The sequence below is a fragment of the Notothenia rossii genome (genome assembly GCF_949606895.1).
Source record: "Notothenia rossii genome assembly, chromosome: 9".
In the NCBI taxonomy this organism is placed as follows: Eukaryota; Metazoa; Chordata; class Actinopteri; order Perciformes; family Nototheniidae; genus Notothenia; species Notothenia rossii.
Window position 1 is genome coordinate 67970608 of NC_136907.1, and position 22248 is coordinate 67992855.

Below are 22248 nucleotides of genomic sequence, written 5' to 3' on the forward strand. Positions count from 1 at the left end.
TCTTGTATTGAAATATAGGAAATAGATGTGTTTCATCATCTAAAAATCAGATGCTTTTTATTATTATCTCAAAAACACTGTATAAATACTGTACTTCTGACATATGGTAGACAGTTACGTTTGTTATACTATGTTGTAAAATAATTTGCAGCGTAGCAAAAAACAGAAAATGCCAACTAATACAACATGGAGTAGTAAAGAATGTTTTTTTATTCATTAAATACAAAAAAGTCCAGAACAGTGATGACTAAAATAGAACAATAGAAAAGGCACAATTATTTACTGAAAAATCACACTGTGCCATGAAAAATAAAACTGTCTCCTTTCTTCTACTGTGGCTGAAAATAGATGGTCATCTTCCTGACATGATTCCAATGTGTTCTACACTCGAGAGATCCCGTGGCAGTATAATGGCTTGGCATGAGGAGCAGTGTTGAGGTCAACTTTTCCCTGTAGCATCAAAATGAAGGCCTGCAAGACAAGAAAATAAAAGCCACAAAAAGAAAATGATTAGGCTTATGATTTTAATCAATGAAAAATTATCAAATATATTGCAGTGTAATACATTGTTTAAATCTATCAATGATAGGACTTAATGTATTGTACTATAATACGCTGCTGCATATTTTGTATATCTTATATTATGTAAATGCAATATTATGAATTACTACTGATTAATAAAAGGTCTATCTATCTAATTACTACCAAACATCACACTAAAACAAATAGTTTTTGGAAAGATATGTTTCATAATTTTGAAGAGTGAGCATAGATAGCAAAGAAGTAAATTAGGCTTGAGATGTCTTGGAAGTCTTTGTGAATATTTAGAGTTATTCCAAACTCTAAAAATGTAGTGCAATTTTCAAGCTAAACACAGTTTGTTTGCTTTTTGTAATGAGAGGAAACCACTTAGATGTATCGATCAACTTACAATTAAATGCTTCTATTAGTGAATGTTAGTTTATTCTATTCAATACATCCGCTTCTCATTAGACCTTTTCAGAAATTACACCACCGACTTGTGCTGTATTTACGGGTGTGTGACTGATTCCAAATGTCAACAGGGTGCCAGACTCACCATGAATGCAGTGGTTTCACAAGAAGGAGCAGACCTTCTGTGGTCTGAAAGGGTTGGTGCTGGAGGACACACCGGTGAGCAGAGGGTCCTGCAGGGCGTTCTGCATGCAAAACTGTTGAAGGTCTGCAGCTGCCTGGGAGACCTGGTGACAAAAGAGGAACCAAAGTTTGAAAAAAAAAAAAAAAATCACCCTGGCCTGGTGATCATCAGGGAAGAGGGTATTTGAAGAATAACCAATAGTAGAGAAGAAAACTGAATATCTAGACCTCTGACACTCAGGTTTTAACCATTTTGTGTTGCAAACATGTAAAGATATCTAAAAAAAACAAGTATTAACCGGGTGAAACTAGTGAATGTATCAATGCCTTTGAATTGTGTGAAAAGAAAAAGGGTTAAAGAAGGTTATTCATCAGGTTGATTGTTAAGTTGCTAGTTTCACTTGGATGCAAGTTTACAACATGGATCTTGTCATCCTAAAATGAAAAAACAGATGCTAAATGTGATCAATTCGACATTTTTCTCCTCTTTGTCAAATGCCGATTAATTATCAAAAACTTCCCTTCAATCCAAGCAACGCCCTGCTACGCCTGTTGACTAGCGGCTAGCTTAGCTGTTAGCATAAACTAGCCGTTGTTAGCCGATTTGGCTAACAGTGGAGATCGCCCCCCTCAGTTATTTGCCGGAAAAACAATAAATACACAAATTACCTTCACTCTGTTTATGCTCGCTTCGAAACGGAGCTGCTGTACGACTTTCTTCATGGCCACAAGATTAGAGGAACCCGACATTTTCGGTGTTTTTTGTGAAAAATAAACGGTATGCTGTGGGTGGGATTCTTGGCTTGATGCTGAGAGACAAAAGCAAAGATGATGACATCCGGATTCCGGTTGTTGAAACTTGTGACTGCAACTCCTATTTGATCCCACTAGCGGGCGCCACAATAAAGACAGAATTCAAGCTTTCATAAAAATATCTTTATTGTGCTGTTACACCAGAAAAACCCACCATTATCATTCTTGTGTCAATAAATGCTCCATTTCAAATCATACATTTAAAATATGAAAACAAGGTTAATTTGAACAACTAAACATAATTTGTTAAATTTGAAACTTAAACATTGAATATAATTCACATATTACAAAAAATAAGTTCAAATCCCTACTTGGTAAATAACATCCTTTGAATATAGCTTAAAATCTGAATTGTCAAGTGTTGAATTGTTTGGGAAGTAAATAAATGAATAATGGCAGAATCATTAAAGTGCTTTCTCGTTTGATGAGATTTAGTGAATGATCTGTGCAAGTCCATACAAAGCGATGTGGCATAAAAGCTGCAAAAAAAAAAGGAGTGTTCATCAGTTGTGATTGAATTCAGCCATGACTTGATGCTTAGGTTCATTGCGAAATTATATATAAAAATTTGTTTTAAAAAAGGCACTGAAAGTTTTTCAAGTGAGGCTGTTCTCATCTCCACCCAAAGAGAAGATACTCAAGTCTCCACATCGAATTCTGTTTGATTTGACCCGAAAATCTCCATCTTCAGTAGTGCTGGACTCTGACCAGCATCCTCGTTTTGAATGTCTGGAGGAACTAAAATGTAAAAACAAAACAATTAATATTAGGCATGTCTGTAACACGGCAGCATTCATGGTAAAATAACACTAAAATGTCATTCCAGCACTGAAAGCATGCCTAGAAAAGAAAGACAAAGTACAAATAATAGTAATTAAGTGACTGAATAATACCTGCTGTCTGGTATCAGGCGGAGTGTGCGGTAAAGTTCGGTTGTGGATGGCACAGTGGCACTTTGTGTAGGTTTAGGAGTGGAGAAAACGGCGTAGGTTGATGATTTGGCCGGCGGAGATTTGGTGGAAGACATTCTCATCTCTGGCTCACTTCCTGCAATGCAGCGGATATTCAAATACGCTTATTCGTACGGTCACTGGTGTTTACATGCAGTATGCAGCAATTGACAATTGAAATGCATCTTTTCTCTTAAAACAGAAAACATTGAAAGTCAAATATGTTTTACAACAACAACAAATGTTGTATACTCGTTGCCATCCTCATAGCTATGAAAGCAACGTTATGTTACATTGCACCTTAAAAATAACAGCTTCAATATCATTTTGATTCAAAAGTGACTAGCAATAGGTAGAATGTTGCCTTTGTTAGTCCCACTCCCTGAACCCATGTTCTTGCATTATGCAAATATGGTTAGCAAGTGAAGTGGAGAAGTCCACTGGGCTCTGCAGCAACAAAAAGTATATTTTAGAGAAACTAGATCATATTTGACTTACTAGGAAATGTTTCCTTGTCTAACCTTTACTTGTTGCTGAAGCAATGCTATCAGCCAACTGCTGCTGACAGAAGCTGCTGTCAGACAATTAGCAGAATTGGAAAAAGTACAAAATCTTACATTATGTTGCTTTCACTACAGATTTGTATTACTGACTTACTTATTGATAATGCACTTTGACCATCAGACGAGGAACGTCTCCTACGGTCCGTAAATGGAGTCATGTTCAAAAATTGGTTCTTGAGCCAAGAGGCACGGTCCTCCTCAAAGGCCTTTTTCTGTAGAGTAAAAAACGTTTTAAAAAAAGGAATGTACTACAATAACAACGCCCACGATAAATGTTAAATAAGATCGTGGTACAACATCGAAAGACTTGAGTACCTCTCGCCCCAGGCGAATAGCAGCGTCTGTGAAGTTCTTCCTCTCCCTCTCAAAGTTTCTCTTCTGTTCCTCAAAGAGCCTCCACTCCTCTTTGAGACGCTCCTTCTCCTCCAGTGTGTAGCCGTCATTAAGAAGAGCTGCTGTCTCATCATCAAAGGATGTGTGGAGTTGTTGCTGAATGGGCAACAAACAGACAATTTGATAACTGTTAACAAAAGTATTCTTAAGAACTTCAAAATAATAAAAATAATAATACAAAAAAACGGTAAAAATGCAATCGTATCTGACATTTCTACAAAACATTGCACTCATATTGATATTGGTTTGAAATGTTAAACCTTTACAGACCTGCTGATCATCTTATATAAAAAAGCAGGACTGACCTGGAGGAGCTGTTGCTGTGCATGAATGAACTCTTTGCACTGCTGCACTTCACGCCTCATCCTTTCCATCTCATCCTCGTGGATCTCCCTTTGTACCACCTCTTTGTTGGACTCCATCTGATTCTGCACTTTGCAGGCTGGGGAAACAAATAAACCAAGAGTTGATACAATTACATTTTCGTCCAAGCGTATTGTACAATTACTTTTGCCATACTTCAGGTGTGTGACAGTGGTGCCTGCATGTACCTTGGCTGTCCAACTTCTCCATGTGGTTCCTCAGTTTCCTCCACTGCTGGCGGATGCTGTTGGTGAGCTGCTCCCTGGCCTGCTCACACGATTGGTCCAGAGTTTCCCTGCTAGAATTCCCCACCTTCTCCTCCCCATCAGATTCAGCCTGAGAAAAAACAGTGGAACAGATCTTTTCAACATGCAAGGACCTCATCTCATTAAATCTGACGCATATGCTCAAATGGTATTTACCAAATATATGTTTGTGCATTACAGGCTTCATACAGCTTTTAAGAAAGAAATTCAAGGACTTTTAAGACACCTAAATCAGAATGTTGAAGCCGTCATCATCGCATCTTAACTGTAACTCTAATATGTGAAAAATAATGTTTACAGAATTCCCTTATAACAACAGCAAAGTATATTTGGCACTTATTATTAAGCAGATGTTCATTTTGATCATACGTTTGGATGGTGATAATGTAATGTTTAGCTAGCATCAGGAGACAACAAATATGACGACATGATTGTAACATTTCAGCTATTCAAATTATTTTGGTTTCCTTTATCCGTTATTGTATACATGGTCCACCAGGGGGGTATACTACGAAGCAGGATTTTCGCTTAGCCGGCTAACTTCAGGGAAAGCTCGGGGTTTCCGGTCCTACGAAGCTGGTTCTCTTTTTAGCAGGCTAGATCTCCATGGTAACTTAGGCTGTGCGGCTAACCTGCCCCGGAGCAGGTTAGGTTGCAGGCTAAGAGCTCAACTCAGTGAAAGCACTGCCTGCTGACCAATCAGAGCGCAGTGTGCGGAATTTAAAGCGATCAAGTCATATTACAGGAGAAAGGAAATCACCGACTGTGTGAACGTGAACATTAATAGAATATCACCTGCCGTGTTCAGAGCAATCTGACTATTATAACATTAGCGTTAGAAAGCTTACTTAAATATCTGCCACAACATAAGTAACCGGATCAAAGTAACATTAAGTACAGTCCGCGGCATATCACATCATAATGTATCATATATTTCCTTATCTGAGTCAGCTGAGCCGTACTTGGCCGTGCAACACTCAGTGTCACATAGGCTACTGTATGCAGAAGTATTCATTTAAGCAACACATTAAGTTGAGGAAACACTCGAGTCAAATGTAATTAAAGTCAGATCCTCGTGTCTTAGACGGGGCAGTGATATCATAAACCTGTTAATGTACGCATTCAAACACTTTTTCTTTTACCAGCTGTATTCACCTTGCAGGTGCAGCTATGTGGCTTTGATCCTGGATAAAGTGTTTAAGTCATGGATGTTTAAAGTTTAACTTCTTCATATGTGTCTAATTATATAGTTGACTTTTCATTCAGGAAATATGACGCGCTGCGCTGTCAGTACGCTTCTCCATGTTTGTGATTGGTCGAATGCTCCAAATAACACTCCTATCATGTGAACGCGCACCTAACTAGATAGGGCACGGCTGGCTTGAGCGATCCACTTGATAACCCGTGTCGTAGTACCGTTTAGCGAGAGCGCGTATGTTTTGGATTAGGCCAACCGGCTAACTCAAACATATCCAGGTTAGGTTGAACCAGCTTCGTAGTATACCCCCCAGATCACCAATTTCCAAACTTTCAAGACTTTGTTTGAACCCTGGCTCTGGTACTAGGAGAAAATAACAATACCTGGTCCTGACTGTCATCTCTGGTAGGGCGTGGACTCAGGATATGGATCATCTCCTTCTTCATCTGCTGGAGGACTTTCTTAAGCTCAGCGTTCTCCAGCATCAAGGACCTCTGACTCACCTCGTAGTCATTGAGCAAGGACTTGTACATCTCACCCTCATGGCTGCAGAGAGCGATTTATCAATTCAGTTATCTGTACGATGATAATACATTCTGCAAATATGGTCAACAACAACAACTGACTGGAGAGTTCTCATGATACCTTTCTGTTGTTTTTGTGGTCTTCCAGTGGCTCCTTTTTCCATCCGACCGTCCCAGACTATTCAGAACATCCATAGCTAGAGGGAAAAATAGGAAGAATATGAATAACTTGATCTGAAATTCCCAATTAGAATAAATCTTTGCTGAAGACTAGCATATTCACCTAGTTTCTTATCCTTTCTGTCGACCAGTAGCTGGCTGAGGCGTTCCTTGAGCTTTGCAGTTTCCCTCTCTTTCCTCTTGGCATCATGACTGTACTGAGAGGCCCGGCTGGCTACGATGCTCTGGAGCTTCTGAACCTGTGCAGGGTGATCCCATAATGAGTTAGGCAGGCTCATGCATAGCATTTGCAAATAAAAGTGTTGGTCATAATATAATTAAGTACAATTATACCTCATCTTTTTCAGTTTTTAAGCAGCTTTGCAAAGTCTTGATTTTGAGTTGGAGCTGCCTCTCTGTCTCATGTAGACCCGATTTCTCCCTTATGGACAGTTCCAACTGATCCTGGAAAGACGTATACATAACTTTTATTATAAGCACAATTAAGGTGCTAATGTTTAGCATAAGAAATGAGTTTAGGATTAAAGAGTTGATTCTCAAAGTTGCATGTGCCGTCTAAGGACTTAATAACACTAATAGACCAAGAAAATCCATATATTTCGAGCCACATATTTAGTGAAAGGGCTGTACCACTTATCTTTTTATTTTACATTCAAAGCTTCTATCAAAGTTTAAATAAAGCTTTGGATATCATCCTATTATATAATGTTATTACCAAAAAAATATCCAATTTAGATTTTATATATGTTTTGACAAAATCTTCAATTCTAACAATATGATTTTATAAATACATAACTAAATAAAACTTTTGTTTTGGAAATGCTCAACAAACAGAATTGAACCGAATATCTTGTGAATCTATGTTTTTTGTTCAATAAATCAGACCAATTATATGTTTAGCCTAGCAAGCGAGCCAACTGTTGAGTTAGGGAAGACGAAACACAAATGTTGGTTTCTTTTCTGACATCTAGTGGTCCAATACTGACCTTACAGACTCAGATTACAGTGTGTAGTGTCCTGACACTAAGTGAATTAAAACAAGCTGTCTTGTGTTGAGAGAAACAGCGCCGAGAGGCCACCCTGTCATACATGCCTTGAGTCTGGAATTGTTCATCTGAATGTAGTCCAAGTTGCTGGATGTCTTCAGCTGGTCTTTCTCCAGCTCTTTTAAATTGCACATATTGCGTCGGTGAATCGTCATGATCTCATACATGGCATTTAGAGCTGGCACTGTGTTTATGGTAGCTCCCCCTGGTGAGCTGGCCTCAATGCGTGTAGAGCAGAGGCCCAGTGAGTCAAGCTCCTGTGAAACAAAGGAATTGTTTGTGTCACCATTTCATTGAATAATCTTTACAGAAATTGAAATAGCAAGTTCAAATAATGTATGGCAATAATAAGAATGTAGCAGGGCATTCATGTACCTGATTGATGTATGAAATGCACTGAGGCATATTATCCTCAGTGCAAAAGGCACTTATCACATTGTAGGAGCTTCTGGACAGGGGCAAGGAAGACACGAGGTTGTTCTGTCTTGAGGGCGACATTGTCACATGTGATATGCTGGAGATCTCATAGTTTCCTAAAAAATAGAGCAAGTCCCATTATATCCACAGTACATTTCACACCGAGAGGCTTGGACTAGTTTGCAGCCCTAAAATGAGAACAACATTTGGGTCACCTCTAAAAAAGGATAGCTGATGAGCCATTCTATTCTTGTCATATTCCACCAAAGACATCCCAACATTATCAGAGAAACGTACCCATAGAAGTCCCTATTGGCACAGTTGTCCACCACTCTCCCATATCACCGACACATCCGCACACAGGAATGCGAGGACATGAGTTACCAAACGGCAGACGGATTAGCAGCCAGGCGTGGATCAGAGGCTACCACTGGAACTGAGCCCTGAAATAGAGCAGCAAGTCATGAGATGGACCAGCAACAGATAATCTGGGTTGCTGCTGCAACCACACAGGATTAACTGACCAATGTGTGCCAGTGGGGGTTTAGGCCCTCCTAGTGGTCACTGCCAACTAAATTGCAGGGTAGTAAGATGATCTCAGCATAAACCAAAATATTTACAGAGTTAAAAATAAGGGAATCCATTGCACACAGGCTAAATAAGAGAGGGCTTCTGTTGCGTATGTGCCTTCAGGACAATAATGTTGAAACAAGCTGAACCAGTTATCTCCCACACCTTTATGATGCACTGAAATGCACCAAGTCATAGGGCCATGAGCTATAGTGCACTTTGTGTTGATTAACAAAAGGGAGTCATGTAATGCAACAGTCAAAGCTTGGGAGAGCAACATGTTGGTGAAGTCAATCAAAACTACCAGTCAATAAGAGTGTCTGCTCTTTGTGTCAATGTGCATCACAGCAAAACTCAATTCAATGTTGTTATCTAACAAGAACACATGCACAGCTCCTATCTAAAGTTACACAAACTGAGGCGGCGATAAAGTATTCTCCAGCTAAATATAGTAGGTTTAAATTTACTTTACATAAAAGTTAAAAGCATTTGTGTAATGTATTGAAGTACACTTACTCAAGTAATGTACGTTGGTACGATTTTACAGTACTTGTACTTCTATAAGTATTTCCATGTCGTCATGCTACTTAATACTTTTACTCCACTACATTTTGGAAGCCAATATTTAACTTTTTACTCTACTACATTTATTCAACGAAATTAGTTACTAATGACTTTAAATATTCAGATTGTAAACTTTGCTAATACAAAAAATATAAATAAATATATAAAGTATGATATCTAATGATAGGTTAAGATATCGAGCAGCAGTTAACAAAGTAATTAAATTAACTCCACATTTACCAGCTGTGAGGAACACATTAATGCATTAAAAAAAACATACTTTTACTTGTTGTACTTTAAGTACATTTTGATGCCAATACTTTTGTACTTGTAAGATTTGAAATACAGGACTTGAAACAGAGTATTTTTACACTGTAGTATTTCTACTATTACATCTGAGGACTTCTTACACCTCTGGTTAAAGTTGTCTTCATGCATTAACATGGACAGTAAGGTTAACTTACTAGCAGTTGAATTGGCTAAAGTTAGACACGTTAAATTACCAGGTAACTTAGCTAATGTGCTAACGTTAATGCCTTGTGTTTTCAAGACAATGTGACATATTAACATCAACGTTAACGTTTAAGTAATGTTAGTTGTTTAGTATACGTCAGCTTAACTCAGTCGTCAAGATTTATAACATTAATGTAAACTTAGACGTTAAATTAACAAACTGACTGCTGTCGTAGCTTTTTGCTAACCTGGATAATAGCTGCATGCTAAGTTTAAATACTCACGGGAGCGGCGTGAAGTGGGTCAACTAAATCCGACACCTGCCAAGTTTAGTAAGGTTTTCGAAACGAACAAAATGCTCCTTTATCGAAAGACCAGAACCCCCCGTCCTGAGTTCACTCGTCACCTTGTCGCCAGCAAAAACAAGACCAAATCTCACCTGTTTCAGTGTGAAGTTGTGAACGGAGCATGCAGAGAGATGCCAGTACGCTGCTGTTGCTTCTGTGTGTTTTTTTAAAGTCTATTCCTGCGCTGCCTTCACACCAATCGGCCCTGTTATTGGAGGCAGCGTTGTTAAGCAACCAGTAAGTGAGCCGTGCATTGGATATGAACACATGCAGAGGACGATTATGCAAATGAGAAATGCTGTCAGGTGGCACTCCTATGGCAGCAGGAGGTAAATGCCATCTATACCTGCTGGATCTCATTGTAGGTCATTTTCCTTTTCTTATGCCCAGTGAATTTATACGAAGCTTTTCTTTGGTATTTTCATCATTATAAATTTGTATTTCACATTTTATCAATGGAGCAGACTGCAATATACCTATACTCAAAATATTTGCACATCTGCACACAAGCTTGCTCTCATCCACTTTCCATAACAACAATAGGTCTATGTTTTTTATTATTAATCATTCTAAGTACTTGGCAATAGTATACTGCACGTAGTTTCTTTTTTTATATATCCAGATCATGTTTAAATATGTTTTCTGTATCTTAACGTATAATAGTTTCAATAGTTTTTATTACATTTGTTCGTTGTTATCTTTATATAATCTTTAACTGTGTTCATGATACACCATGTACTGTACAGTACACCAAGGCAAATTCCTCGTATATGCAAACCTACTTGGCAATAAACCTGTTTGTGATTCTGATTTTGATATATATATTTCTTTACTTTGATGCACTTCTAGCCTACTTTGCTTGAATAATTAAATTGTTGTTAGTATGAAAATATTGTCAAATATAGGCAAGTAGGGGAGAGCGGGGTAATGTGAGACATTTTTTACATTTGCTCTCCTGTAGGCGAGCTAAAATGATATATCAGTAAAATTTACACATTTCCCATTAATTCAGGATGTTTCCTAGCACTGGAAATGATCAGAATGTCTTCAGGACAAAGGGCAGTGAAAATATGATTGTTTTTTAAAAAGTGGTCTTGTGTCTCACTTTACCCCAGCTAAGGGGTGAACTGAGACAGACTAGAGAAATCAAGGGGGTAAAGTGAACCACTTACCTTTTCCACTTTTAAACTACAAAAACAACACATGTTGTAACAGTTAGAATCCTGACAGATAGATTGACAACCACACATTCCAAAACTAATGTCGGATGCGCAACATAATCATGGGGATTGGTCAATTTAGCACATTTTTTAAACAAAGTAACTCCAAACAAAGTCAAATACAACATAATATATTTCAAAGTGTTTTAATAAACATTCAATTAACCATTTAACCAGTTAGATTAGAACACGATATGATATGAACATCAGCCGCATATTTAAACAAGGCCTACTCTACATTCCAGCCCTGAAGGTTACAGGGAAAGGTGAACAGTTGCTCTCTCCGTGTTGTTCCTCCAGGCCTATTAGGTTGAGGCAGCTTCTTCACCACATCACCTTTAGGAACATGTGCCACATCCTTTTCTTTCATAGCAAACGTGGGTCTCTCCCACTCTCTGTTGTTTCCCTGGATTTTTCTGAGGAATTGGGTTAGTATTTCGTCCCCCTCAACCTTCTCAACCATGCCAACATAACGGATACTTCGGTGTTTTGTGGCAAAGTTGACGAGGACGAAGTCACCCACGGACAGATCTTTGTTTCCGGGGTCACTCCTCTCATCTTCAGAGCTCTCAAAATCATCCTCAAATGGGAGAGGGTCATCACTCTCCTCCGAGCTGCTATCTATGATTTTCTTCTTGGGTGCCTTCTTTTTCGGTTTTCCCTTTTCTTTGCTATTTTGCTTTTTCCCTGCTAGTTTCTTTTGTCTCTCTTCATAAGCCTGTTCTATGATTTGCTTCTCTAGAGTATCTGTTAAGATGGCTGTCTTCACACGCTTTCGTTTTGTTTGTCCTCTGGGGGGACATTTTGGAAGTGGTATGATTTCCTGAGGAGACACATATCCAGGTCGTGAGACAGCTGGCGAGGCACATCCATGTGGACCATGCAAAGTGGATGGAATAGCATCAGCGAGTGGAATAGCATCTGCAGCAGGTGGTTCATCTGCAGGGGGTGGATCATCTGCAGGCCGTGGACCATCCGGATCATCTGAAGTGGATGGACCAGTGGATGCAGGCCGCAGCTCAGGGTTTGGCCGGTCTGACACCATGGATGGTGCAAACGCCTCCTCAGGGAAAATATCTCTGTTATATGGGAAGATCCCAGTGGACTTGAAGCCAGAGGTGATATTGCGTGGTGTCACTGCTGACAAGAAGGCCTCGTTCACAAATCCTGCAATCTGATAGATGGAGACTGTTTTGCCAGGGTTAGATCTCATCCACCCATCAAGAGCTCGGCTGTATAGGGTCTTGAACGGGCCATACACCGTCACGTCGAGAGGCTGCAAGCGATGGGATGTGTGGGGTGGGAGGGTGAGCAGAACAATACCATTACTCTTTGCTTTCTCCACTGCCTTGAGTGAGATGTGAGCTCTCAGATTATCCAGGATTAGCAGCATGGGATGGTCAGGAGTGCACTTAGTGTGCTTTATCAAGTGATCGAGGAACTCAGGCCAGGTGTCTTCGTTCATCCATCCTGTTCTGGTGGAGGCACCTTTGGCTCCTGGAGGTGCTCCTATCATGAAGTCGTCCTTAAACCTAACTCTGGGGAAGACAAACATGGGATGTATGGCATTCCCAGCAGCATTCACTGCACACACCACAGTCACCAGTTCTCCTCTCTCAGCTGATGTGATAGAACCAACTTGCTTTTTCCCTTTCTCTGTCACAACCTGAATCAAGTAGAAAGTTTAGAATCAATGGCATGTGCAATCAGTAGGCTACTATTGGTCTAAAGGTACATTTTATTTTGTTGCAGTCCATTCATTTTTTTTCTAGTTCACAGGCTCACAACATTACTAATAGCATTAGTTTCAGCATTCTGCCAATAGCTAGCTGGTCATTATCACAAGCCACTCAGTATCAGTCTGCTGCTCTCTAGTAGCTTACCTGCCGTGGCTTTTGTACTGTAAAGACGCCTGTTTCATCCACATTGTAAATCATGTGTGGAGGAAATGTGTGTCTGTTAAAGAAGAGAGGCAAGGGAAGAACCTTATCAGAATCAAAACCAAATCTTACAGGTAAAGCCTCCATAAAACATTTGCAACTAAAGAATTAATTCTGTCACCTGTCCATCACTACAGCCAGATTTGTAAAGAACTCCCCCACTGTAGTCTTATTGAAGGCTGTAGCCCTTCCCAGGGATGTTGCCTCCGGAGTTCGGACAAAGAGATGGCGACGGGCTAGAAAGCTGCCAAACCACTCTACTCCTAAAGAGTGGACAATTCGTTATTATAAGATAAGCTTTGTGGCAAGATCAGTTGGCCTAAGTTGACCTACAGAATCATGTGATCTCTTGCGCACCCTAGCCTACCTGCACATTGTTTCTCCATCCAATTGGCAGGGACAGGGATATGGTTTTTGTCTGCATATTCAAATGCCAGTTCACGGCACTTAACTGGAGCAAGGCCATGGAACTGGTCAGCCAGTTGTTTTAAATGTTGGGCAAGCTCCTCCTCCATCTCATCTGTCAGTATTCTTTTTGCCTCAGCTACTGCACCCCAGGCTACTGATTTAACTCTCCCTTTCTCTATTTTCTTAATGAATCTTTGGAGGGTTGTCTTGTCGATATTTCTTTCCTTTCCTGCTTGTCTTAAGGACTTCTTTCCTTGCATGACCTCTGCAGCTGCACTCTCCATCTCTGTGAGGGGTGTTTGGCCCCAAGCTGTCTTCCTGATGTATCGTCTTGGCATGATGACTTTTCTACAATGTTTATGACATTAAAATTAAAACATATGTATTGTAATATTACACTAAAATATATATAAGACTAAACTTAACTTGTGCTTCATGTCGGGGTAAAGTGAGTCAGCGTCTCACTTTACCCCACAGCATCTGTCTCACTTTACCCCACAGCCACCATTTTAGAAAAAACAACATCTCTAGGCAATTCAGGCTAATCTTTAACTAGCATCAATCACATGGTTTTATATGTTGGAAGTTCATCAACATGTATGATATAAGTTTTTTCAACCTGAATCAATTTGCTTTGATACTACAGTTGATTACGTTCGCAGTAAGAACATTTACTTTTACATGTAACAAACACATTTTTGTGAAAAAAAATACTTACCACAGAACCAGCACCAACTTCTCCTTCATGACAAGTGGGGGGTGGGAGGGGCTTGAAAACATTATGGTCACATGACCGCAAATTTGTTTCTTTGCCTAGTTACAGCGGGTGTCTCACATTACCCGGTGTCCCACATTACCCCGCTCTCCCCTACAGTTTAATAATGTAGATATAAATATAATGAGTCAGAATCCACTTAATTGCGCAAACAGGATTTATTTTATAATCCACAACAAATACACAGTAGCAATCCAAAAAAAGGTACCAAGTTGTAGTAGTTATGGGTGCGCACTCATAATGAAATTACAGTTTGGTGACATTACTGGTCATGTAAGCACTTTCCTTTTTAATGATTAGCAATTCAAGTAAAGCAGGTCAAAGACATTCTACTTTGGTCAGAAGAAATTCTCGCATTCTCCTCATGCATCATATAGGCTATAATCAAATTCTCCATGCAGACGGACTCTAGACTTGTTCCCTATACTTATAATTTTAGTCAAGTCTTGGAAAAGGTAAAAGCCACAATCTTCGCACTTCAGCCAAAGCAGTAGCATGGGGAGAGGCAGCAAGCAGACTCTTCCTCAGTCTGGTATCTTCCAGACTCAGGCTGGTCCCTGCACTCTGCTATGAAGACCTGAAGCTGGGACACTGGCACCTTTTCTTGCTGGGAATGCTGGAAAAGTGCAAAGACGAATCAAAACAAGTCTCAAAAAACATTTCTCTACAGAAAGATGAGAGAATATTTATCAGAAAAGTGACTCAGACTGACCTTGATTGTCTCGTAGGTGTCAGTGATGAGAGCGATGAACAGGCTGAGCACCATGTAGACGAAGAGGGAGATGAAGGAGTAGAGGTAAATTCTGCTGAAAAGCCACACCATGTAGCCGGCCTCGTTCCTCAAATGTAGGAATGTGGCGTACATATCGTCCCCGTTGATGAGAGAGAAGAGGCACTCTGTCACCTTGGTCAGTGTTCGAAACTGAAAAAAAATGTTGATCATATTTCAGTGTCACCAGAAGAGCTCCCAGATGCGTGGGGGATTTATTAGGTCAGTTTGACATCTTTAAAAGATTGATTATGATTATAATTTCTATACTTTTTCATGGTAAGGCCCAAGCACGATCCAGCCACAGAAACAGTACCCGAGGTAGATCATGGCCGCACAACAGCAGAATCGGATCACATTTGGGAACGCTCCCCTTAGGGTCAAGATTAATACCTAGAAAGGAATAAAGAAGTGTTTAGTTAATTAAGATATGCATTTGCTACTTCAGCTTCATTGTCTGATTAATCATCGAGAAACCAAAAACCATTTGAAGTGCTTACATTGTATTTCTTGAAGAAACCAAGGTAACGAATCACGCCGACCCAGACGAGCAGTGTGGCTGTTCCCAACAAGATACTACACACGTCATAGTTTGTCAGGTACTGCAAGAGAAAAGAAAGAAAACATATGTATCAAAGAAGTAGAAGTTATAGGCCGATACTCTTAACCCATTGCCTTTATGCCCAGTCCAAATTCCAAACAGTGAACCTGTAAATAAAGCAAATAAAGTACAATAAACAACAAACCTTTGTTTGTATTCCAATTTTGAGCCCTGACCCAGCGATAGTTAGTATGTCACTGACAATGATGAGGATGTACCAGCCATTCACAAACTCCATGCGGTCTGACCAAGAGACACTTTTATTGTAGTATGCTTGGAAGAACTTGTTGAACTCCTGCATGAGAGAAAATTATCATATTGTAAGAACAAACCAGGATCTAAACATGATGGCTGAAGTGCTATATTTTTTTTGTGGAATTATTTAAATGTGTCCTTTTCTTTGATGACGGGGGGCTGACTCTTAAATAAAATTTAAAAAATACTGACCCAGACCTTGACACAACAATAATAGGCAACTTTAAATTCTCACAATGTAACACCCTCAAAAAGTCCTTTATAAGAAAATGACATTAATATTTCTTAGTGATATTTTCTGTACAATATTAAAGACTGAATAAACACACAATTTCTGAATAAAAAGGTGAATCCTTAATTTATTGAATTTTTTTAATTTTTTTGGGCAATCACATTTGAAAATATTAAGTCTAAAAAACCTGGAATGTGTCTATTCATTAACAAGCATGTGTGTGCTTATAAGTGTATAATTATAAATAACAAGTCCCACAAACCCCTTGAAAAAGACATGACCTCAGCGTCTAACTAAAGTCCTGTTTATGATGCTGGTTTATTATATTATGATTAAATCAGTCATGTATTACTTTTTGGATGACATGATGGCTAAACTGCCATTTTAGCTGCATAGCCAAATCCTGGACATGTATCGGTGATGATGGTAATAATTGACTTGTGCCTCATAAACTTACAAACTGGAGTTGGAGACCATTGATGACAGAGCGCGTGCAGAGGGTGAGAGAGAGGAAGCAGGCGAGGATGACCACAGAATCAAACGACAGGAGGAGGTAATCATTCTTACCAGCTATAGAAACCAGAGAACAGACTGAGTAAGATCATACTGGTGTCAAAGGTTACAGAATAATATCAATGCTCCCCTTGCTGGCCATTCCTTTCTTTGGCTGGGTCATAATAAATCAAATGCTTGAATGAAATGTGATATTTTGGAAAACGTACAAGTGCCTTCCACATTCCAGTCTCTGCATTCATAAATTCTTACATCGTTTTCAACATCAACCTTTATCTTCCCACTGTGCGCACGGTTGTCAAACTTGATCTGTATAAAAAAAGATTTCTCATTTAAGTGGCATGTTAAAAATATGTTATGTATGCCAAGTGAAATGTCCTAAATGATCAGATAAATGAGTGATATTTCTCCGTCATTGTCACCAACTATTATATTGAAGTCATAGCAGTCCGGTAGCTCGTGGTGACGCACAGTCTGCAGGTTGATTGTTTTCAGGGTAAGGTAGATGTTCACAGATAGCAGCCTGGACACACAAACATATTAGCAGGCTGTACTCTCATCACCTGCCATGAAATCAGCTTCCTTAGTTTAGTCACCTTTTAAAATCTATAGAGAAGTTTAAATGTGCACCCAAACCACTGCCATCAAACGCCTGCACAGGATATATGGAAATACAATCTGTGAGGAGGAAATACAGGCGGTACATTTAAAAAGCAGTTAGACTTCAGTGAATATTTCAACAGAGGAATACATCAGCCTGAATACAATACTTCCTCTTTCTGGAGTCACAAGTTAATCCACATTGTGATTATTTTCCATTCATGGTATGAATCAGATTCTATAAATACAGCAAACAATATACAACTCATGGTGGCTTTTAGACATAAATACAAGTTCCACAGCTTTTTATGTCTCCATTTTATGATTTAATTGTTTATTTATTTTATTTATATGGATTGTTTTGTGCTTTTGTACCTTTATCAATATGAGGATCAATGTCAAAGGTCTCAGTTTCTGGATCGATGCTGCTGTGTCTGTAAAATTCTTGGCAGACGGACAGAGGAGTGTACTGGCCATCAACACTCTCGTATGCCAGATTACCAACAGTCAGGTTTTGGAGATTGATATACTGAAGGAAAATGCAGGAAGAAGAATGAAGCACACATTTTGACATTTGATATACAACTCAACCCAAATCCAAAATGTCAGTACCCCGTTAATAGCGTAGTAGATGTGATCATACACATCTTCTTTTGTGTACAGTGCATAGCTCCCCAACCGTTGATCTTTGTATCCTTTTAGAAACAGATGTTTGAATGTCATCAGATTTTCATCTTTGAAGGTGACCATCATTTCGTTACTCAGGCCGAAAGAGACCAACTGAAGCAGAGAAGGAAAAAAAAAACACACATTTGAGACAAAAACATATAGAAGATAACTCATGCTCATTCATGCCTAATGACAAAACACTATCACACAGTTCTGTATATAGTACCTGGGCTGTGATGATTGCAATTTTGAATACTTGTAACATGAGTTTCCATGGCTTGCGGCCTCTGGCTGTGTATTTCTCACAGGGGTTCATGAAGAAGTACTTGAGCCTCCGTCTGAAGTCCTCCACCACCTTGGACTGCAGGGTCCGGGGGGGAGCGCTGCTGCAGTGTCCGTTCAGCCTCCTCTCCTCTGACATCGAGGCCAACAGTGGCTCTGATTCCTCCATCATTCTCAAGTACAGTGCACAATTGTACTGCTTTAGAGAGTTTTTTTTTTTTTTTAATTGAATACAGCTGCAAACAAATTCACACTCACTGCAAAAATACATTTACTTATGCAAACAACATTTACATCCTGTCTCATAAAATATAGTGCGAAGTTCACATTCCAGTCTAGGATGTATATCTAACTGGTTCTCCTGCATGTTTTGCTCCTCTCAGTCTGTTAACTCACTTTTAAATCTCAGTCTTGGGTGCAAACTTATTGTGCTAAAATAGGATATAATGTTCTATACACATGAAGAAAAGGGTTTTTAAACATTCATATTGTTTTATGTTTAACCATGATTAACAATGACTTATCACAGACTGGCATGCAGCAGCAAAATGCAGCAGGCAACACATGCCGAAATCTTTAGTACAACAAATTACTTTAAATACTTCCCTATTAAATGAAAACTGAAACAATCATGAAACCCATCAAAAATGAATAAAAGTTAAAGACACATACATTGAAACTATTCTAATGTAATTATAAAACCCTTACTGAGATAAATATGAAGGACAGATGGTAACCCTTTTAAGAAAAAGTGAATATATAATAATAATAAATGAATTACCTGCTGTGCACCAGCGTGCCAGAGTGACTGGTTTCAAAAATCCAGGTTTATGCGCTGTCTACGAAGATCAGTGCAGTCACACCAGCCTTCACCACAAACACATGTCATGTCATTCCTCTGCGTCATTTGAAGCGTTCCAGTTTTTCCATAACAATTACAGAATCACTGCTCACGCACCATACTGTCTTAGGCTTCTCTGAGGAATTAATATTGTATTGTCTTTTTTTGCAGACCAACTAAAAATCAAATAGGCCAAAGGTTGTCATCTTAAAGTGCCCTGAAATCAGCAAATAAACTATATTTTATTTTGCCCCTGAGCCACCACACATTAACAAATAAATAAAGAGAACACAAGTTGTACGCATAAAGAAAACCTTTAGTATGCAATAGATTATAGTACACGACCAGTTAAGACAATTGGGACAATGTTTTTTTCATGTTTTGTGATTCAAGACTGTAGTGACAAAAACCGCACATAAACTGTAGCTGCCATGCATTCACACCAAACATCAGGAAATCGCACCTTTGATATAATAAGAGTAGAAAAGGAGAATCCATTTTTCTTAGCTCATGCTGTGAGAATCATTACTTGCTGTATATGCCTTATATATATATATATATATATAGTTTAAAGCATGAGTATCGAAAATTGCGAAGTACTAAAAACTGGAATCGAGGCTTTACTTAAATTGTTCTTTACTTATTTTTTTAAGTTTAAAAAACATAATTGTCAATTTGAACCTGCATTTATTTTCTTGTACACCTGTTTTTATTCAAAGCACATTTAACAAGTGTGTCTTCTTTAGTTAAATAAGAAAAAGGGTTTTGTAAATATTCTTAGAACTATGGTTTTATTTTTGGCCTGGTATTAAAACTAAGGAAATGATTGGCACCAGTATCAAAACATTTCAAACAATACTTGAGCGAAAGTGACAAATTGTCCTTTTTTTCCCTTTTAGATAGCTGATTGGTATAGTAGTAGTATTTCCCATGTTCAGCAATTTCTCCCTAATAAAAGACATCACACCAAAAACAGCGATTTGGATACTAGATTAAGTAACTGAGGATTCTGTTGGTTTTTCCCTTTTACTGCATAAGAGTGTCTTATAGAGATGTGAAATTAAAAGATGCTCCCCCTGTGTGATGTTGGAGTAAGAGAGCGCGATCGGAGAGGCTGGAAGTTTGGGTCCCCCCCGGTACTGGTGCATCCCGGCACTCCGGCATCTATGTTAGAGGGGGATTCAACTGTGACATCATCCGGCAGCGGAGGAGCTCCGGGGTCTCCAGGCCGCGGGAGGATGGAGGAGGCTCTGGAGGAAACTACCCCGACGCTAGCACCAACACCAGAGGACAAATAGTCCTCTTTCTGTATTGATGGTAGGTTAAGTGAGCCTGGTAAGCCTGAAATAGAAGGGCTTCGTTCTCCGTCTGGGTGCAAGAGCATTGTGGAGTTATTGGAAAACGTCGGGAGAAGGCTGCTGGTTGTGTTTAGAGAGCTGAAGCTGCTGTCAGTCGGGGAACTGGAAGCCACTGCTGTGCATCACAGGATTAAAAACAGAGAAAGTTAAAGCATCAAGAACATATATTAGATTTAAAAAGGTACACACCAGATGTAATTGGTCTACTAACCTCTCAGAGACTCGATCTTCTCGTTTTTGGCCTTTTGCACCTCATCTGTGATTTTGGTGATGATAAAGTTTTGTGAGCGTGAATCTCTTATGGAGTCAACCAAGGCATCAAGACCTCGGGGGTGCTCCGCCAGCATGTCCAACATCATGGCCGTCCTCTTGGTCTGGGTGGTCCTGCAGCTGACCTCCTCCGCATCGTCTCGGGTCAGGATCCTGCGGGAGCGCAGGAAGTCGAGGTGGCGTTCGGCTCGGATCTTTTCGCAGAGGTAGTGCCGCATTCTGATCAGCACCTGGAGGAAAAAAGGGGACAGAGTGAGCACTGAGCGGTACAGGCCCTAAACAGGAGGAGAAATGGTATGAATAGGGAAGGCGGGAAAAATATGCAGGTTTTCTCCCACCAACGACTAAATAAGGTAGAATTTCTCTTGCAGGTGGTCTAAAATAAATGGCACATATTAATAGTTGTCTATCGCTGTGTTAGCTTCTGGTCGTGCTTTTGATGAGTCAGACTGAGCGACCCTGTCAGTATTTAGAAAAAAATGTACTCAAACTCCAACCTGTGTGTCAATGATGTTGTTGTTGGCCTACAAGTGGTACAACGTAACATTTTACAGCACTTGTACTTTTCGAGTATTTCCATTTAATGCTACTTCATTTCATTTTAAAAAGGTAAATATTATACTTTTTACTCCACTTTGTGTTTGAAGCTTAAGTTAACAAACAAACCAACTGCTAAAGTTTGATATATTAAGAAGGTTAAGCAATCAGCAAAAAAATTGCTGCAATAACAAAGTGATGAACACATTGATTCTTAGTATCCTATTGATGCTAATAATGTTGTACTTTCACTAAACACTCAAATGCAGTGTTTACTTGTAACATTTTAATTATTGCTAAGTAAAATATACTAATTCCCTACTTATCAACCCTAGAGAAGTGAGTGTTGCAAGTGGGCACAGTGAAGGTGTGGTGGGGTATTTCCTCATTTGAAGGCCTTTAACGCCAAACAAGGCACAAATAAAGTGGCAGCATAGAGTGTATCGATAGGCTTTTCCCACATAATGAACGTATCCGAATAATTCTTTATTGGTAACCATGATTTGACTGATGTAACCTACTCACGTCTTTTTTAATCTCTGCCATTTCCTCTTCAGTGAGGTGAGGAACTTCCATCCCTCTGACCCGCAAAGTGAAAATCCAGGTGTTTCGGTTGACAAATGACGACTAAGATAAATTAACAAGAAAGTAATAATGAAACTAACTACATCGACAAGTCAACCGTACGCGTTAACAAATGTGGCTCTTCATTATTTGTCGTTAACAAGTGGCGTGTCGTTTGGCCATTCAACTTTTATTTTTCGGAAAATCCCCGGACTTCCTGATTCTGTGCAGGTTTACGTCGACACCAGAAGAGAAGTAGCCTACACACAGAAAACCTGTTTCACACTAAGAGCTGAATTAGTTAGGTATATTTTAAAATGTGTAGAATGTATAAAAGACGTAAATTCAAATGCTGAATTAAGCTATTATTATCTTGTAAACGTTCTTTGTTTTGATTCGTGTTGATTACGTGCGAGAGAGATTAAATGTTTATAAAGGTGAAGTGCAGTTCTGGTGTAGTCCACTAGGCGTCGCTGTTATCTTGTTATACATCCATGGGTTATTTACAACAAGTGGTGGAGGAAACAGCCACTGGGAGGAAGTAATAGTACACTGTTTAATACTCGTATACTGTATATAGTTAATACTATGATACAAGTAAAAGTCTTGAGTTACCTAAGTAAACGTATGTAAGTATAAACAGAAAAAGTT

At 39.3% G+C, this 22248-nt stretch overlaps 5 protein-coding genes across 10 annotated transcripts; all 5 read right to left on the bottom strand.

Annotated features, from left to right (window-relative positions):
* Nucleotides 1-187: 187 nt before the first annotated feature.
* On the bottom strand, nt 188-1962 carry LOC307019762 (guanine nucleotide-binding protein G(I)/G(S)/G(O) subunit gamma-5-like). Its single transcript, XM_079650859.1, has 3 exons — nt 1786-1962; nt 1079-1220; nt 188-471 (listed from the first exon to the last, which is right to left on the bottom strand). The coding sequence occupies exons 1-2, from the start codon at nt 1864-1866 to the stop codon at nt 1095-1097; spliced, it is 207 nt and encodes a 68-aa protein (XP_079506985.1). The 5' UTR covers nt 1867-1962; the 3' UTR covers nt 188-471; nt 1079-1094.
* A 75-nt stretch (nt 1963-2037) lies between these two features.
* Nucleotides 2038-10052, bottom strand: ssx2ipa (synovial sarcoma, X breakpoint 2 interacting protein a). 2 transcript variants are annotated; one of them, XM_079650853.1, is made up of 14 exons: nt 9856-10052; nt 8127-8272; nt 7788-7945; nt 7460-7669; nt 6700-6810; nt 6470-6605; nt 6308-6383; nt 6046-6208; nt 4387-4534; nt 4141-4277; nt 3758-3931; nt 3537-3654; nt 2823-2976; nt 2038-2667 (listed from the first exon to the last, which is right to left on the bottom strand). In XM_079650853.1, the coding sequence occupies exons 2-14, from the start codon at nt 8167-8169 to the stop codon at nt 2526-2528; spliced, it is 1770 nt and encodes a 589-aa protein (XP_079506979.1). In that variant the 5' UTR covers nt 8170-8272; nt 9856-10052; the 3' UTR covers nt 2038-2525. The 2 variants fall into 2 exon arrangements, with proteins under 2 accessions (XP_079506979.1, XP_079506980.1); XM_079650854.1 differs by lacking the exon at nt 9856-10052 and adding an exon at nt 9701-9849.
* A 621-nt stretch (nt 10053-10673) lies between these two features.
* LOC307019040 (uncharacterized protein) lies at nt 10674-14186 on the bottom strand. Of its 4 annotated transcripts, none has more exons than XM_079649645.1 (3): nt 14050-14186; nt 12867-13679; nt 10674-12521 (listed from the first exon to the last, which is right to left on the bottom strand). In XM_079649645.1, exons 2-3 carry the CDS (start codon nt 12908-12910, stop codon nt 11213-11215), a joined length of 1353 nt encoding a protein of 450 aa, XP_079505771.1. In that variant the 5' UTR covers nt 12911-13679; nt 14050-14186; the 3' UTR covers nt 10674-11212. The 4 variants fall into 4 exon arrangements, 3 of the variants coding, with proteins under 3 accessions (XP_079505771.1, XP_079505773.1, XP_079505772.1); XM_079649647.1 differs by lacking the exon at nt 14050-14186 and having other exon boundaries at nt 12867-13186; nt 13291-13932; XM_079649646.1 differs by lacking the exon at nt 14050-14186 and having other exon boundaries at nt 12867-12939; nt 13045-13932.
* A 140-nt stretch (nt 14187-14326) lies between these two features.
* On the bottom strand, nt 14327-18316 carry LOC307020871 (mucolipin-3-like). Its single transcript, XM_079652515.1, has 12 exons — nt 17972-18316; nt 17689-17856; nt 17452-17605; nt 17073-17154; nt 16903-16999; nt 16686-16785; nt 16421-16533; nt 15622-15771; nt 15376-15477; nt 15146-15268; nt 14819-15028; nt 14327-14722 (listed from the first exon to the last, which is right to left on the bottom strand). Exons 1-12 carry the CDS (start codon nt 18296-18298, stop codon nt 14585-14587), a joined length of 1764 nt encoding a protein of 587 aa, XP_079508641.1. The 5' UTR covers nt 18299-18316; the 3' UTR covers nt 14327-14584.
* A 494-nt stretch (nt 18317-18810) lies between these two features.
* Nucleotides 18811-21867, bottom strand: bcl10 (BCL10 immune signaling adaptor). 2 transcript variants are annotated; one of them, XM_079652517.1, is made up of 3 exons: nt 21559-21867; nt 20438-20726; nt 18811-20338 (listed from the first exon to the last, which is right to left on the bottom strand). In XM_079652517.1, exons 1-3 carry the CDS (start codon nt 21607-21609, stop codon nt 19929-19931), a joined length of 750 nt encoding a protein of 249 aa, XP_079508643.1. In that variant the 5' UTR covers nt 21610-21867; the 3' UTR covers nt 18811-19928. The 2 variants fall into 2 exon arrangements, with proteins under 2 accessions (XP_079508643.1, XP_079508642.1); XM_079652516.1 differs by having other exon boundaries at nt 18827-20341; nt 21559-21863.
* Nucleotides 21868-22248: the final 381 nt, after the last annotated feature.

Excerpts from the sequence above, each read along its gene's own strand:
- ssx2ipa (XM_079650853.1), bottom strand. The coding sequence starts at position 8,169 with ATGGGAGAGTGGTGGACAACTGTGCCAATAGGGACTTCTATGG. Across the intron at positions 7,670-7,787 it reads GCATTTCATACATCAATCAG|GAGCTTGACTCACTGGGCCT; the intron begins GTACATGAATGC and ends TTTGTTTCACAG. Across the intron at positions 6,606-6,699 it reads TAAAAACTGAAAAAGATGAG|GTTCAGAAGCTCCAGAGCAT; the intron begins GTATAATTGTAC and ends CACCCTGCACAG.
- LOC307020871 (XM_079652515.1), bottom strand. The coding sequence starts at position 18,298 with ATGTATTTTTGCAGTGAGTGTGAATTTGTTTGCAGCTGTATTCAATTA. Across the intron at positions 17,000-17,072 it reads TTCTCTATAGATTTTAAAAG|GCTGCTATCTGTGAACATCT; the intron begins GTGACTAAACTA and ends TTGTGTGTCCAG. Across the intron at positions 15,269-15,375 it reads GTTTCTTCAAGAAATACAAT|GTATTAATCTTGACCCTAAG; the intron begins GTAAGCACTTCA and ends ATTCCTTTCTAG.
- bcl10 (XM_079652516.1), bottom strand. The coding sequence starts at position 21,609 with ATGGAAGTTCCTCACCTCACTGAAGAGGAAATGGCAGAGATTAAAAAA. Across the intron at positions 20,727-21,558 it reads TGGCAGAGATTAAAAAAGAC|GTGCTGATCAGAATGCGGCA; the intron begins GTGAGTAGGTTA and ends TTTTTCCTCCAG. Across the intron at positions 20,342-20,437 it reads GAAGATCGAGTCTCTGAGAG|CAGTGGCTTCCAGTTCCCCG; the intron begins GTTAGTAGACCA and ends TGTGATGCACAG.
- LOC307019762 (XM_079650859.1), bottom strand. The coding sequence starts at position 1,866 with ATGTCGGGTTCCTCTAATCTTGTGGCCATGAAGAAAGTCGTACAGCAG. Across the intron at positions 1,221-1,785 it reads CGAGCATAAACAGAGTGAAG|GTCTCCCAGGCAGCTGCAGA; the intron begins GTAATTTGTGTA and ends TTTTGTCACCAG.
- LOC307019040 (XM_079649645.1), bottom strand. The coding sequence starts at position 12,910 with ATGTGGATGAAACAGGCGTCTTTACAGTACAAAAGCCACGGCAG. Across the intron at positions 12,522-12,866 it reads CAGTACAAAAGCCACGGCAG|AGTTAGGTTTAAGGACGACT; the intron begins GTAAGCTACTAG and ends TGTCTTCCCCAG.